Below are 16,078 nucleotides of genomic sequence, written 5' to 3'. Positions count from 1 at the left end.
GGAACCATGGGGCAATGGAATATTTTCTTCTAGAATGATGAATGAAATATTTTTCAAGATGTGAGAGCTGGACAGTGAAGAAAGCAGATAGGAAGACCATCAGCTCATTTGAGATGTGGGGCTGGAGAAGAGTGTCGAGGATCCCATGGATGGCCAAAAAGACAGAATGGGTCCTAGAGAAGATCAAGCCAGAAGGCTCCCTGGAAGCCAAGATGACTAGACTAAGGCTGTCATACTTTAGTCATGTCCTGAGAAGGAATGACTCATTGAAAAAGAGAAGGATGCTAGGAAAGATGGAAGGATGCAGAAAGAGAGGAAGGCTGCATGCTAGCTAGATGGCCTCTATCAAGAAGGTCATGGCTATGAATTTGCAGGACCTGGCCAGGTAGATAGAGGATCGGGGGCCTTGGAAACTTCTCATTCACAGGCTCACCATGAGGCAAGGTTGACTCAAAGGCAGCTAACAGCAAACGTTTGTCAAATCTGTCAAGCAGATGTAAAGCATATTTTTAAAAGCAAAAATTCACATATTTCTTGCCCCAACAGCATTTCTGAAAACTACTGAAGAGGAAGACATTTATGTAAGACTGTACAGTATCAGATGGTTAAACATTTTGATCGTGGGTTCCTCTTCTTCATACTCATTATGGGGAATGGATGCTTTACATCTGCTTGACACTGTGGAAGTTTTCTCTTTCTTTCTAATATTTGATGGTTCAATTTGTATTGCTTTTCACCTGCTCCTAATCAAACCTCAAAATGACCAAGAGGTTCCTTACATTTCAGGGTCTTGCAGCTCCAGTGTGCAGCAGAATGTAAAAATTTAAGGTCGAGTTCAGTTTGCAGTAATATTCTGCATAAGCTGTACTTTTGATGTTTCAAACATGATGATTTTATTCCAAACCAAGTTATATATAATGCATTTTATGTTAGCAAAGCAAGATTGCTTTTACTCTGCAAAAGTAAAAATTTCTGAGTTTAGTGGATTGTGGGTATGCTGTGGGTGTCATTTATCTGGGTTTCAGCAAAGCATTTGATAAGGTCCCCCATGATATTTCAATTAGCAGACAGACTAATGTAGAACAGATGGAAATGCCATCAAATGGATCTATAACTGTGAAGTCGAAGGCTTTCATGGCCGGCATCCATATTTTTTGTGGGTCTTTTGGGGGGCTCTGTGAATGCCATGTTCTAGCAGAGTTTCTTCCTGACGTTTTGCGAGCAGCATCTGTGGCATCTGGCATCTTCAGAGAATGTTTGCCTGGAAAGGACTGCCATTAGCAACCAACGATACACATGCAAATCACTCCTGCCTTTCCAGATCACACAATATATATATAGCCAAGTCCTTTCCAGGCAAGCATTCTCTGAAGATGCCAGATGCTGACTGCAAAACGTCAGGAAGAAACTCTGCTAGAACATGGCATTCACAGAGGCCCCCAAAAGACCCACAAAAAACTATGGATCTATAATTGTTTGGAAAACTGTACTCCAAGAGTTGCCATCAGTGGCTGTGCTTCAGACTGGAAGGAAGTCCTGAGTGGAGTGCTGCCAAGCTCTGTCCTGGGGCCGATGCTCCTCAATAATAATAATAATAATAATAATAATTATTATTATTATTATTATTTATAACCCGCCTCTCCTCTTCAAGTATCTAGGCAGGTAACAACAATCCAATATAACAATTTTACAAACAATGATAAAATATTCCCTAATCCCCTTAGCCCTCCCTCCGTCTGTAAAACATCAGAAACTGCAATAACATTTATCAATGATTTAGATGATGGGGTGGAGGGACTCCTTATCAGATTTGTGGATGATACAAAGCTGGGAAAAGTAGTTACACATTGGAAGACAGGAAAAGAATTCAAAAGGACCTTGATAAACTAGAAGGCTGGGCTGAAATTAATAAAATGAAATTCAGCACAGACAAATGCAAATGTCTACATTTAGACCACAAAAACCTAACAAACAGGTATATGACAGGGGATACTTGGCTCAGCAGTATCACATGTGAAAAGGGCCTTGGGATTGTTGTTATTGAAATAAACTGAACATACATAACATAAACATGAGCCAGCAGTGTGATGCTGCAGAAAAGAAGGCAAATGCCATCCTGGCCTGGGTTGTCAAGGACTGTCGGATACAGAAGGGGGCAAGCTTGTTATCTGCTGCCCCAGAGGATGGAACTAGGTCTAGTGGTTTGAAGTTACAGGATGGTAGATTTCAATTGAACCTGAGAAGGAACTTCTTGAAAGAAGTCATGCCAGACAAACCTGATCTCTTTCTTTGATAAAATTACCAGATTGGTAGATGAAGGGAATGCTGTGGATGTAATAGATCTTGATTTCAGTAAGGCTTTTGACAAGGTTTCCTATGACATTCTTGCAAACAAGCTTGTAAAATGTGGACTAGACAAGGCAACTGTTACATGGATTTGTAATTGGTTGACCGACCGAACACAAAGGATGGTCAGCCATGGTTCCTTTTCATCCTGGAGACAAGTGACCAGTGGGGTGTCCAGTGGGGCTCTGTCCTGGGCCCAGTACTGTTCAACATCTTTATCAATGACCTGGATGACAGAATTAGGAGCATACTTATCAAATTTGCAGATGACACCAAATTAGGAGGAATAGCTAATACTCCAGAGGACAGGATCAAGATTCAAAATGACCTGAATAGACTAGAAAGCTGGGCCAAAGCTAACAAAATGAAATTCAACACAGAGAAATGTAAGGTACTGCACTTAGGGCAGAAAAATAAAATGCACAGATATAGGATTATGGGGGACATCTGGCTGAATGAAAGACTTCTGTGTGAGAAAGGGATGTGGGAGTTCAAGTAGACCACAAGTTGAACATGAGTCAACAGTGCGATGCGGCAGCTAACAAGGCCAATGCAATTTTAGGCTGCATCAATAAAAGTATAGTGTCTAGATCAAGAGAAGTAATAGTGCCACTCTATTCTGCAGTGGTCAGAGCCCACCTAGAATATTGTGTCCAGTCCTGGGCACCACAATTCAAAAAGGACATTGAGAAACTGGAGCCATGTGTCCAAAGGAGGGCGACTAAAATTGTGAAAGGTCAGGAAACCATGAAGCCCCATGAGGAGAGACTTATGGAGCTGGTGATGTTCAGCCTGGAGAAGAAAAGGTTAAGAGGTGATATGAGAGCCGTGTTTAGGGGTGTCATATTTGAAGGGATGTCACATTGAGGATGGAACAAGCTTGTTTTCTGCTGCTCCAGAGAACAGGACCTGGAACAATGGATGCAAGCTCCAGGAAAAGAGATTCCACCTGAACATTAGGAGGAACTTCCTGACAGTAAGGGCTGTTCGACAGTGGAACACACTCCTTCCTTGGAGTGTAGTAGAGTCTCCTTCCTTGGAGTTCTTTAAGCAGAGGCTGGATGGCCATCTGTCAATGGGGGGTGCTTTGACTGAGAGTTCCTGCATGGCAGAATGGGGTTGGACTGGATGGCCCTTGCGGTCTCTTCCAACTCTATGATTCTATGATCCTATGACAGAGGAAAAGTTTGGCAGTGGGACCAGTTGCCTTGGGTCATCGTCATTTTCTCTGGATGCCTTCCAAAAGAGTCTGCTGCTTGAAGTGCTCTAGCTGGAGAACCTACATTGAGTAGGAACTCACTGGGCTCTGTGGGCTCCTTACAACTCTAGAGTTCTATGATCCTACAATAGCTGCCTTCCCAAGCTCTAGCCATCTTCTGGTTCCTTGCTTCTGATCTAAGGTATGGAAGGCCTTTAATTACTTCAGTGTCTTCATTGTTTACTTTAAAGTTCTGTAAGCAGGGTTTGAATCATCACTTGGTCATGAAAATCCATTGGGTGACCTTGAGGAAGTCACAGTCTCTTACCTTCAGAGGATGGCAATGGCAAAACCCTTCTGAAGAAACTTGCTAAGAAACCCCTGTGATAGGTTCACCTTAAGGTTGCTGTAAGCTGGAAATGACTTGATGGCAAACAACACCACGCCCCAAGTCATTATCATCTTTATCTTCTTAATGGTCAGCTATAACCCAACCTTTGCTCTTTCTTCAGTAGTTGTTCCATGTCTTTCCTTTTACCTCCCAGCCATTGGCATTGCCTGTGGCTAGGAATGCTGGGAGTTGCAGTGCAATAATACTAGGGGTTGCAGATCACAGGGTTCCCATCCCTGCACTATAGACTCTAGATAACTGCCAGTGCCTCTGCTGTTGCTGTTCTGGACCATCATTGGCTTAGACTTATTTATGTAATTGGAATCAATCATCTGTCTGTCCATCCGCCGGCCCGCCTGCCTGTCCATCCATCCATCCATCCATCCATCCATCCATCCATCCATCCATCCATCTATCTAATGGGAATCCTCCCAAAATTCTCTGTGTTAACAGCCTTGTTCAGGTCTTGCAAACTCAAAGTGGCCATGGCCTCCTTGGTGTGGAGCCTTTCCACCTGTGGAGCACTCTTACTTTTTCCTACTGCCCTCCACTTTGCCAATCATTATTGACTTTTCCAGTGAATGATGCCATCCTACGATATTCTCAGAGTAAACCAAATTCAGTTTAGTCATTTTAGTTCCTGAGAGAGCTCTGGCTTTGTTTGCTCTCACACCCATCCCTTTATGTTTTTGGTGATTCCTGGTATTCACAGAACCCTGCTCCACTGCCACATACCAAATGTGTTGACTCCCTTCCTGACAGCTTTCTTCTCTGCTGAGCTTTCACATCCACCCATTTCATAGAATCATAGAGCTGGAAGAGACCTCCAAGGGCCATCCAAACCAACCTCCTTCTTCCATCCAAGAACATACCATCCAAGTCCTCCTTGTGACATATGGGCTTGCTTTAAATCAGCCTCCAAAAAGGAAACCACTACCCTTCCACTGTCAAACAGCTCTTACTGCCAGGAAGATCTTCCTCATATTGAGGTGGAATCTCTTTTCCTGTAGCTTGAATCCATTACTCCAAGCCCCAGTCTCTGGAGCAGCAGGAAACAAGCTTGCTCCTTTTCCCATATGACATGCTTTCAAATATTTAAACGTGGCTATCATGCCAGGCTGAACATACCCAGCTCTCTAAGCCACTCCTCACAGGGCAGCGGTGGGGAACCTACGGCCCTCCAGGTTCTGGTGAATTACCATTCCCATCGTGCCTCACCACCAGCCAAGCTGAAGGAAGTTTTAACCTGGCTCATGAGGTCTTGGTTGTCACTCCTCTGCTTATGGGGATGCTAGGATCTGTAGGGCTGTAGGTTCCCCACCCCTGTCATAGGGCTTGGTGGTTTCCAGACCTTCCACCATTTTGGTCACTCTCCTCTGGACATGTTCCAGCTTGTCCACATCCTTTTTGAACTGTGGTGCCCAGAAATGGACACAATATTTGTTACGTTGTTATGTGCTGTTGAATTTTGACTTACGGGGGCCCTTTGAATGGAAGACCTCCAAGAGCTGCAGTCATACACAGCCCTACTCAGTTCTTGTAAATTCAGATCAGCTGTAGCTTCCTGGACTAAAGCAATCTACTTGCAACCTGGCATTCTTCTTTTCCTATTCCTAGGCATCTCTGCCTAATAAGAACCATAGTTTTTCTCCTTAAACAAGCATTGTTTCTACTGCTTTTTGTTTCAGGCCTCCAAGCAGGCTTGGTTTATGGTAGCCCTCTGAAGGAGAGACTTTTAAGACTCCCCATTTTTAGCAGCCCTCCTGCCTCCTCAGGCAGTAGCCCTGATTTCCTTGTTGGAGCCCACCTACCTGTAGCATGGTCTTCCTCTTGTCCTCTGCATCTTCTGTGCTACCAAGCATTATCATCTTTTCCAGGGTGTCATGTAGTCTCACAGTGTGTCCAAAGTGGGACAGCCTCAGTTTCATCATTTTGATTTCCAGTGAGAGCTCAGGCTTGCTTTGCTCTGGGACCCATTGATTTGTCTTTCTGGGAGCCCACACTGTCTGCAAACCCAGCACTTGGCAATTGCAGCATCAGCTCTTGGGAGTTTCTCTCTCTCAGCCAAGGCCATGGATGGCACACCATCTTTGGGCACAAAAGGTTTCCTGCTTAGCTCTGCAGATTAATTTGATTCTTGTCCTTCCCTAAGAGGACTCATCCCCTTCAAAAACTAAAGCAACAGGCCCTCCTGTGCTACTTCAAGACTTCCACCCCACAAAAGCTACAGAACAGAAATGTCCTCACTAGCAGTGGGCCAAAGAGCCAAAGTGAGTGAAGACTTTGCCCACATCCATTTCACATCCTGTATACTGGTGTTCTTTTCACTCTTCCCGTTCTCACAGAAAAGGGGGAAACTTTGGGGGAAAGCCACCTGAGCGCCCCATGGGGAAGTCAGGACTGGATCTGGGGTTCTGTCATGTACCAGGGCCCCTAGCCAAGAGAAGGGTGAAATCCAGTTTCAGCAAACAACACAAGGATCTCATACACATAAGTTGTGTGTGTGTGTGTGTGGGGGAATATCACTGCCAGGCCCTCCCCAAAAGAAGCAGTGCCTGAGCCAGCCCCACTGAATTCCCCCAGTGGGATCCAGCATCTCTGGTGGCTCCAAGGGGTTGCTCTTTCCCACGCTAGCCCTGGCCTTCCTAGGAACACAGTGGGAGTTAGATAGGGGGTGGAGAGAGAGCGAGCAGATGCCCCAGAATATAAGGAGCACACTTTAAGCATTTCAAAGGAACCTCTCAGCTGGTGCTTGGAAGAAACCCCCCATGAGCCTTAGGGATCAAGAGAGAGAGAGCTGAAGGAGAGACCCAAAGTGGCTTTCTTTGTTCAGAACTGGGGCTAGCCAACTGGAGAGAGGCCTCCCTCGAGCCACCCATGCATATGTCCTCCAGCATCCACTCTTGGCATCTGTGACAACATCTAGCATCCCTTCTTGCAGGAGCTGAAAGAAGCATGGCAAATGGAAGGTGGGCAAATGGGTGATGGCTGCCTGGCCCCTTTAGCCTGGCACAGAGAGGCACTGGGATGGCAACAAAAAAAATTATGACGAGGAGAGGGCAAAATTGGAGCTCAGGGAAAATGTCAAGAATCCATTACTAGAATGGTCTTTTCCTGTATTCACCTGAGCACAGAATCATAGGACCCTGGAGTTGGGAGGGGTTCTGTGGTAGGTATTTAGAAGTCCTACCTTTTCATTGTGACTGGTCAGCATTTTTCCATCCTTGCTGCAAAGCAGCCCATCATTTCCTTCATCATTCTCTTGCTCTGAACATAGGGCCCGAACAGACAAGCCAAAATAAAGCTGCTTCGGGTCACTTTGGAGATATGCTGTTTAAATGAGGCCGGAAGCCACACCAAAGCCATGCTCCAGGCCTAAGGACTAAAGCGCAGCTTTGGCGCAGCTTCTGGCCTCTTAAGATATGTGTGTCATTTAAGCAGCATACCTCCAAAGTGAACCGAAGCAGCTTTATTTGGCTTGTCTGTTCGGGCCCATATTTGGGGAAAAAAACCCAAAACTTTTGTTGCTCCTTGCATGGCCAGTTAGTCTCAGCTCATTTTGAGCTTTAGCTTTCCTTACACGATTCCTACAAGGACAGTTACATAGCTCTACTTTTCCTTGATTCAGCCTTCCATCCATTCTTTATATACCCTCTTTTTTTCCTTTTCACTTCTCCTTTCAGTGTGCTGTGCAGCCAGAATGGCTTTTTCAGGTGTTTCCCATTATTCTTCCATGGAATTGTTTGTGATTGTGCTTTTTAGCAGTTCCTTCTTCATGAAATTCCACCCATGCTAGGTGTCTTTTTCCTTTAGCATCACTGGCCATGGGATTCTGTCCGGTATTTCCTTGATAAAATCAGCTTTGTTAACATCCAAGGTTTGTGTTTGACTCTACTCTTCTTTGGCCTGCCCCATAATCACTAATTCTAGCGTTACATGGTCACTTTCCTGCTAAACTACAAGCTGCTTTGATTCCGGTGACCAACTCTTCCTTATTGCTTAGGATCAAGTCCAGGATTGTGGATCCCTAGACTTCCACTTTGTTCCTTTCCCCACCTTTTGAAAGAGGAAATGATCTGCAAAGCACATCAAGAATTTTTTGGAGAGCCAAGTCTTTGCAGAGCTAGTTTCCTAGCAGATATCAGGATAATTGAAGTCCCCCATAATTACCAGTTCTTGCTTCTTGGAGAGTTCTGAGATTTGTTTTAGAACCGCATCATCTACTGCCTCATCTTGTTTTGGTACAAGGCCTGTAGTACACTCCTACCACAATGTTGTTGTTTTTCTTTCTCATTTTAGTATTCTGTTATTTATTTATTGCAGTTATATCCTGTCATTCTCCCAAATGGGGTTGAGGAAGTCCTCATGTTCAGTGAAGAGAACATGAGGACAGATAGCTGCAGTGCATTGACCTCTCTTGCAAGAGAGCCACCAGGTTGCACTTTCTGCATGTGCTGTCACTGAGCTTTTCTGGCAAGAAGACAAACATGACACACACATTGCAGCAGATGACAACAGGTCCTCCTTCCGCCATCACTACAGTTAGCTTTTCCCAACACCATTTCAGACTGTAAAATCGTACTGGTACAGCGTCATGTGCCATTGATACTATGAAGCAGCTAGACAGGGTACTCAAATGTCAAGATATGTCTGAATACTAAAGTCAGGATTGTCCAGGCCATCACATTTCCATTTTCTATGCATAGTTGTGAAAGCTGGACAGTGATGAAAGCTGATAGGAAGAAAATAAACTCATATGAAATGTGGTGCTGGATAAGAGTTCTGTGGACACCTTGAATAGCCAAAAGACAAACGGATCCTAGAGCAAAGATGTAACCTTGAGCACCAAAGTGAGGACCATCTAATCTATTGTATTCTCCATCGCCATGTATGGATAGTGAAGAAAGCTGACAGAAAGAAAACCAACAAATTTGTGATGTGGTGCTGTGGAAAGGCAAGAAGACAAACAAATGAATTCTAGAACAGAAAAGGCTGGAACTCTCTCTGGAAGCCAAGATGATAAAACTGAGGCTGTCATACTTTGGCCACATCATGAGAAGACACAGCTCACTGGAAAAGACGACAATAAGCCTAGGAAAGCTGGAGGGAAGTAGAAAGAGAAGAAGACAGCATGCTAAATAGTTACAGGCCTGAAATTACAGGACCTGAGCAAAGCAGTGAGTCATGTCTTGGAGATGTCTCATCCACAGGATCGCCATGAGATAGGGCTGGCTCAGGGGTAGTTAGCAATAACAGAGCAAATCAAGCCTGAACTCTTATTAGAAGTGCAGAAGACTCAATTGGGGCTATTGTGCTTTGGACATATCATGAGACAGTGTGAAAAGACATGGGAAAAGACAATAATGCTTGTAAAATGTAAAGTAAATGGCAGCAAGAAAAGAGGAGGACTACATTCCAGGTGGATGGACTCTGTCAAGGAAGCCTTGGCTGCTGTAAGAATTTGCAAGAGTTTTCAAGATTGAGCCAGGGCAGTGGATATCCAGGGGACTCTCATTCAGAGGGGCACAGTCAGTCAGAGTCAACTTGACAGCAGTTAACAACAGTGACAAAAGGGCTGATAGGAGTTGCAGTCCGATAACAGCTGGAAGGGGCTGCAGGATTGCTTGTGGCAGCCCCTTTTCCAGGGCGAAGGGTCTTGTGCAGCCAGCAAAGGTACAACAGTGGGGATAAAAAGACCACCAAATTAGCCATGAGGATGGTACTGAAAACATCACGGGATAGGTAGTTCCTAAGATGACTCGGTTTGAGTTGGAAACAAGATGGCTCTGTTTGCTGCTGTGTCAACTGCAAGCTTTGCAGCTGGGACTGGAGGGAGGGCTTTGGAAATGGCTGCCCCCTCCCTTGCAGCCCACTCTACCCCAGCTTTCATTGGAGAGGCGAGAGGATTCTGGCAGGTGCTTCTGTGTGGTGTTTGGAGACTCCTAGCCAACAGGTTGCCGCTCTTAATGGCTGCAGCCCCCTTTTCTCAGGCCCTTGGCCTTGCATCTCTCTGGCCCACTGGTTGCCTTGTGTGCATCTTTTCCCATTCTGCTTCATGTGCATCACTGTGGTGGGGGAGCAGAGGGGGAATTCCCCGTCTTTGGCAGAACACCGCACTAGCTGTGCTGAAATGGCGCTCGTGCAGCTGTCACTAACTTCAGTGGCGCATTGCAAGGGTGTATGTGCGTGCGAGAGAGAGAAAGTAAGAGGAGTGGGCAGGAAAGCAAGAGGAGGGGGGGAGAGAGTTTTTTTTTACTCCTTTCTGCACATTGCCTGGCTTTTGAGAGCCAATACTTTTAAGGGTTCCTCCCTCTCCTAATAATCCATAGAAGAAGCCAAAGTGGAAAGAGCAAAACAGCTGTGGGGAGAAAGGAGAGGACGAAGAAGAGGAGGTTTCAACCATTCAGTGGAAAGCTATGGAAGGTCTCAGGCCATCTTGGAGCACCTTCCCATCTGGGTTGCAGCCATCTCTAGAGGAGGCTGCATGAGTCCAGCAGCCAAAACCCTTTGTCCTCTGGGCAGGCAGCTCCTTCTCCCTTTGCAGGGAGCTTGGCATGGCTGGGGAGGCAGAGGAAGGCTATTTTGGGAGCCAGGGCTGGCTGGCGGGTCAGTCCCTTGGCACATGGCCAGGCCAGTTCAGGATCTCCAGCCCCCTCCTTCCTCCTCTGCTTGGGCCTCTGAGCTGGGATGCCTCCAGGGTGGCTGTGGCCCCCAGGAGCCAGTGGGCTCAGCCATTCTCATGGGAGGCTGCATGATCTGAGGAGGGGAGAGCCTTGGCAGCAAAGCCCTTCTGCTGTCAACCCCCCCCCCCCTCCATGCGCCTTGTAGAAAAGAGGAAGTCAGCAAGTGGGTTTGAGGCTGGAGGGGAAATGAGAGCGAGGCAGGAGGGCAGCGTCAAAAGTGGGGGTGTTCTGTGGGGGAGAAGGGGGGGAGCCAACCCCTGCTGACGGCCGTGGAGGGCCTGAAACAAGGTTCTTTTGGTTTCTAGGAGTTTGATTTCTCTTTCCAAGTTCCATCTTATCGAATCCTGGGATTTGTAGCTTGGTGTTTAGAATTTTTCTCAACGCAGTGCTAGTGCCTACCCAAAACTACAAACCTTGGGCTTCCAGTGGACATGGCCATGGCAGTGAATGTGAAATCAGACTGTGAACTACGAAGAGACCCAGGCTTAAGGATTAATGTTTGTATTGTATATTCAGTAAAGGAATAGTCATGAAAAGAAAAAGAAGAGCAACTACAATGACAATTTTCTCTGCCAAGGATGCCTGGTGTTTCATAGAATCATAAAGGTGGAAGAGACCCCCAAGGGCCATCCAGTCCCATTCCATTCTGCCATGCAAGAAGACTCAATCCAAGCACTCCTTGGGACAAATGGCCATCCAGCCCCTGTTTAAAGACTTCCAAGGAAGGAGACTCCACTCGGAGGAAGGAGTGTGTTCCACTGTCGAACAGCTCTTATTGTCAGGAAGTTCCTCCTAATGTTGAGCTGGAATCTCTTTTCCTGGAGCTTGCATCCATTCAGATTCAGAGATTTCTATAAGGCCATCATGCCCCCTCTTGACCTTCTCATCCTCAAGCTAAACATACCCAGCTCCCTAAGCCCTCCTCTGGACATGCTCTAGTGTACAATAAAACACAGTATGCTAAAAACACAAGGAGAGCCACGTTGGATCAGAGTGAAGGCCTGTCTAGCCCCACATTTGGTTTACAGAGTGGCCAGCCATTCGCCCCAGTGGGATGCCTGCCAGCAGGACCTGAGCACAACTGTGCCTTCTGCCTCATATTCCTGAGCAAGAAGAGTAGTAGATTCCCTCTGGGGCTGGAGCCGGTGGATAGTCTTTCGGATTAAGAGACAGAGGTGGCCCCATCCTCTTCCATGAATGTGTTCACTCCCCCTTTAAAGCCACCTTAGTTGGCTCCCATCCCTGCATCTTGTGGCAAGGAGTTCCACATTTTAACTATGTGCTGTGCAAATCTCCCACCATTCAGCTTCAGTGGATGAGCCCACACCCCAGGTTTGGGTTCTGGCATTGTGGCAGATTATGACAAAATCTTGTTTCTTTTAACATTGCGCATAATGTTACCCCCTTCTAGTCCTGCCTTTCTCTGAAGATGCCAACCACAGATGCTGGAGAAACGTCAGGAAGAAACTTTTCTGGAGCATGGCCACATAGCCCGAAAAACCCACAAAAAAAACTATTACCCCCTTCTAGTCCTGCCTTGCTTTTAGTAACTCTTACTAACTTTTATTCACTCTTTATCAGCACATCTAAGAGATGGTTTGAAATCCATGAAGATGCATCTTAAAATTGAACAATTTGGCTGCTGCCACACTGCAGAATTAATGCAGTTTGAGATTGTTTTAACAGTCATGGCTCCATCCTATGGGACCCTGGGATTTGGAGTTTCTTGTAGCACCAGATATGACAAAGGCTAAATATCTCACAAAACTACAAATCCCAGAATTCCACAGAATGGAGCTATTATTGTTAAAGCGATGTCAAACTGTATTCTGCAGTGTAGATGCAACTTTTGTCTAAAAGGAGCTACTAAACACTCCCTCCCCCTTGCTTTAATTCATGGAGTCCTTACGGAAATAACAGCTGCCCAGGAAGTGCTGAGTTCCATAGTTGGGCTGGGTCTGCTATGTCTAAAATGGTGGCCGGGAATGGAGGTGTCCAGCTGCCTCCTGAGAAAGGTCCCCTGCGCATGTTGGCGTAGGGTGTGAGAGTGGGAAGGGAGGTCTGTTTGGGGCCTGGAGCTCAGCGGGGGACCCGGCAGCAACACCAAATGGCCAGGTGGCCCTTCGCAAGGACACCTGCCAAGGCTGAAAGCGGGGAGCAAATGGCTAGTTGAGGACTGGAGGTGTCCAGGCTTCCTTGCCAAGCAAACAGCAGATATAAACAAGTTGTTGCAGTCCAGTATATTAGCCTAGCAGGAGAGTTCTTGTGCTTTTTAAATTCTTTTTCACACTATGATATATTTTGTAAAAAATTTCATTTGTAACCCTTTGCCTTTTGTGGAAAAGCCAAGGTTTTGTTCAGAAAACAGCTCTGTTATGGGGAAAATGCAGTGTCTTCTGTACAGCATGCGGGAGTGAGGTTGCACAAGAACACGGTTTTCCCCCTTTAAAAGCCTTTTTTTGTATACACACACTAATTTTTCACAAGAAGCCTTAAAAGACTCTTCCCATCATTGACTTTTTTATCCCAAGGGAAATGATGTCCTTTGCTGGTCCTAGATCATCTCAACAGAAATGCTCAAAGGGCTTAGAAGACACGTTGAAGGCTTTCATGGCCGGCATCCATACTTTTTTGTGGGTTTTGGGGGGCTCTGTGGCCATGTTCTAGAAGAGTTTATTCCTGGCGTTTCACCAGCAGCTGTGGCATCTAGCATCTTCAGAGAACGCATCTTAAAATAGTTGTTGAAAAAAGGAACTACTCCTTAGTTAGCAACCAACACCAGCATGTCTATCAGCCCTTACAGTAAGGGCTGTTCGACAGTGGAACACACTCCTTCTTCAGAGTGTAGTGGAGTCTCCTTTCTTGGAGGCTGGATGGCCATCTGTCAATGGGGATGCTTTGATTTGGATTTCCTGCATGGCAGAAGGGGGTTGGACTGGATCAGGGGCCGTGCGGTCTCTTCCAACTCTATGATTCTATGATCATGGGTCACAATAATGACTGTACATACCAAGCCAGGAAACCTACTCGGGTCTCTGTGTTTGACATGGAGTGAAATACCACATCCAAAATCCACAAAGCAATGATAACTTTATTGGGCCAACTCCAAAGCATAAAATCATGCAAGCTTTCAGAGTTTCATTCATGTTAAAAATCAGGCAGGAGAAGAAAGGTGACAGTGCTAGACTTCTGTACCTGACAGCCTGATATTGTCAGGGATGCAGAGCTAGCTGCTGCTGTCAGAGACCGCTAGGTACCTGAGCATTAAAATACTTATCTTACCACTGCCCCTACTACCAATGTTCCTCCTGATTCTCTTCTCCCTGTACATCTTGCTCTGAGGATGTGCTTTTGTCCCTCGGAGGAAGTGGGAATCTGGCCAGGAAAGCTCCTTAGTTCTCATCAGTTTGATGGTCTTTTAAGGTGTCACACAATTTGTTGTTGCTGTTGTTTAGACATGACATGCAGGCCCACACACACGCACACACACATGGTTGAATGCATGCCCCTGCTCACACCTCCCCTGAGAAAGACTCATTTGCTTGAATTTTATAGCTGTTTTGGAACAGCTTTCTTAAAAACCACACACACACACACAGATTCTCACACTTCCGTTCTAAAATATAAAAAAGAAGGAAGGGTAGGAAATCCAGCAGCAGCTTTTAAGACTGATTTATTTTTGCATGAGTTTTAATGGATTTCAACCCACCTCTTCAAATGGATGGTTGGACTACAAGATGAATGACCTCTGTATTATAAAGTGCACTTTGGATGAGCAAATGTGCTGCTGCCACATGGCGAAGGGGTGAAGGCTTTGATTTGCCAAAAAGGAAAGGGGAGGGGAGAATCTAGCGGCACATTTGAGATTAATTTATTTTAGCATTCACTTCTGGGGATTTTGGTTCCGCTCTTCAGGGATGCTGGTGGAATACTCTCAGTTCACTCCATGCCTCCAAAAGCTCAAGCCAAAATAAACCAGTCTTAAAGATGCTCCTGCGTTGCTTCACCACCACCACCCCTTTCATTTGTGGATTGAAATCGATAACGGGTCAATTGACAGTACAGTGATCTCTTTGAAATTTGTTCTAAGGTATTTGCCTTATTGTTCAAGGACTTTCTCTTTTCCCACCTCTCCCCTCTGGTATTTCCCTTTCCTTCCCTCAGGCGGAAAGCAGCGAAACGCCCAAAGACACAGCCTCAGCACCCAAGTGCCCCCCGGGGCCTGCCCACAACAGCACCAGCCCCATGGAGCAAGTTCCCAACGGAGATGTGGAGATGGGCAGCCCAGAGAACTCCACTACCGCCGAGCCGAAGGGACGGCTGCGGAGCGAGAGCGAGCCCGGCACCCTTCTGGACAGGGAGACGGGTCGGGCCCTGGAGAACGGGCGCTGCACCCCCAAGGACAGCCCTGAACCTCCCGCCAGCGAAGGTGAGGGGGGACGATGGGGGGAGTAGGGATGGGAGTTTGGACCGGCCTCTTGCAGCAGATGCAGCACAGTGCTTGAACATGGACACCTTCTCACCCCACCCTGCAGGGATGTTGTTCATTGCTAGTTTCATTCTGGAAGGAAGCAATGAGTAGCATTAGCAATTTTTGTCCCATTGCAAGAAAGTCTTAGAAGACTGTACAGTTTTTGGAGACTATTCAAGTTCAAGATTTGCTCTGTGCAGAAATTCACACGTAGACTCTCCTCCCTGCAAAAAACAGCATTTTCTGTGCAGGAAACAACATTTTTACATAGAAAAAATGTTTCAGTGAAGGAATATTATTTTCAGCACAAGAGGTGTGCTATGTCCAGTTCTGGGCACCACAATCCAAAAAGGATGTTGACAAATTGTAAGATGTCTAGAGGGGGGCCACCAAAATGGTGAAGGGCCTGGAAACGATGCCTTAGGAGGAAAGACTTAGGGAGCTGGGGATGTTTAGCCTGGAGGAGAGAAAGTTAAGAGGTGATATGATAGCCTTGTTTAAACATTTGAAGGGGTGTCAGATTGAGGATGGAGCAAGCTTGTTTTCTGCTGCTCCAGAGAATAGGACACAATGGTGCAATGGATGCAAGCTATAGGAAAAGAGATCCCACCTCAACATTAGGAGGAACTTCCTGATAGTAAGAGCTGTTCAACATCCTCAGAGGATGGTGGAGTCTTCTTCTTTGGAGGTCTTTAAACAGAGGCTGAATGGCCATCTGTCAGGGATGCTATGATTGAGAGTTCCTGCATGGCAGAAGGGGTTGGACTGGATCAGGGCCTTTCGTGTCTTTTCCAACTCTAGGATTCTAAGATTCAAGATTTGCTTGCACTTTTGACTCTCACAAGCGAGGCCTCTGCGCCGTTTTCACAACGCTTTTGAGTGTCACAGACTATCAGGGGTGCTTTGATGGTGTTGAGCTGGATCAGGGCCCTTCTTGGGGTCTCTTCCAGCTCTAGGCTTCTAGGATTCTGTTTCCTGCAGAGATGCTG

The 16,078-nt window shown here is 46.2% G+C and overlaps 1 protein-coding gene across 7 annotated transcripts in view; it reads left to right on the top strand.

Annotated features, from left to right (window-relative positions):
- The window catches only part of DNMT3A (DNA methyltransferase 3 alpha), a 160,789-nt gene that overhangs the window by 55,027 nt on the left and 89,684 nt on the right, over nucleotides 1-16,078 (top strand). For all 7 annotated transcript variants that reach the window (XR_006101619.1, XM_042447177.1, XM_042447178.1 and 4 more), the window contains one exon: nucleotides 14,783-15,047. Coding sequence is in view for 6 of the 7 variants with exons in the window: in XM_042447177.1 (XP_042303111.1) it covers nucleotides 14,783-15,047 (265 nt within the window). In the remaining variant the exon portion in view is untranslated. The remainder of the gene's footprint in view (nucleotides 1-14,782; nucleotides 15,048-16,078) is intronic.

This window comes from Sceloporus undulatus, chromosome 1 (genome assembly GCF_019175285.1).
Source record: "Sceloporus undulatus isolate JIND9_A2432 ecotype Alabama chromosome 1, SceUnd_v1.1, whole genome shotgun sequence".
Classification (NCBI taxonomy): Eukaryota; Metazoa; Chordata; class Lepidosauria; order Squamata; family Phrynosomatidae; genus Sceloporus; species Sceloporus undulatus.
This window is presented reverse-complemented; position numbering and strand designations above follow the sequence as displayed.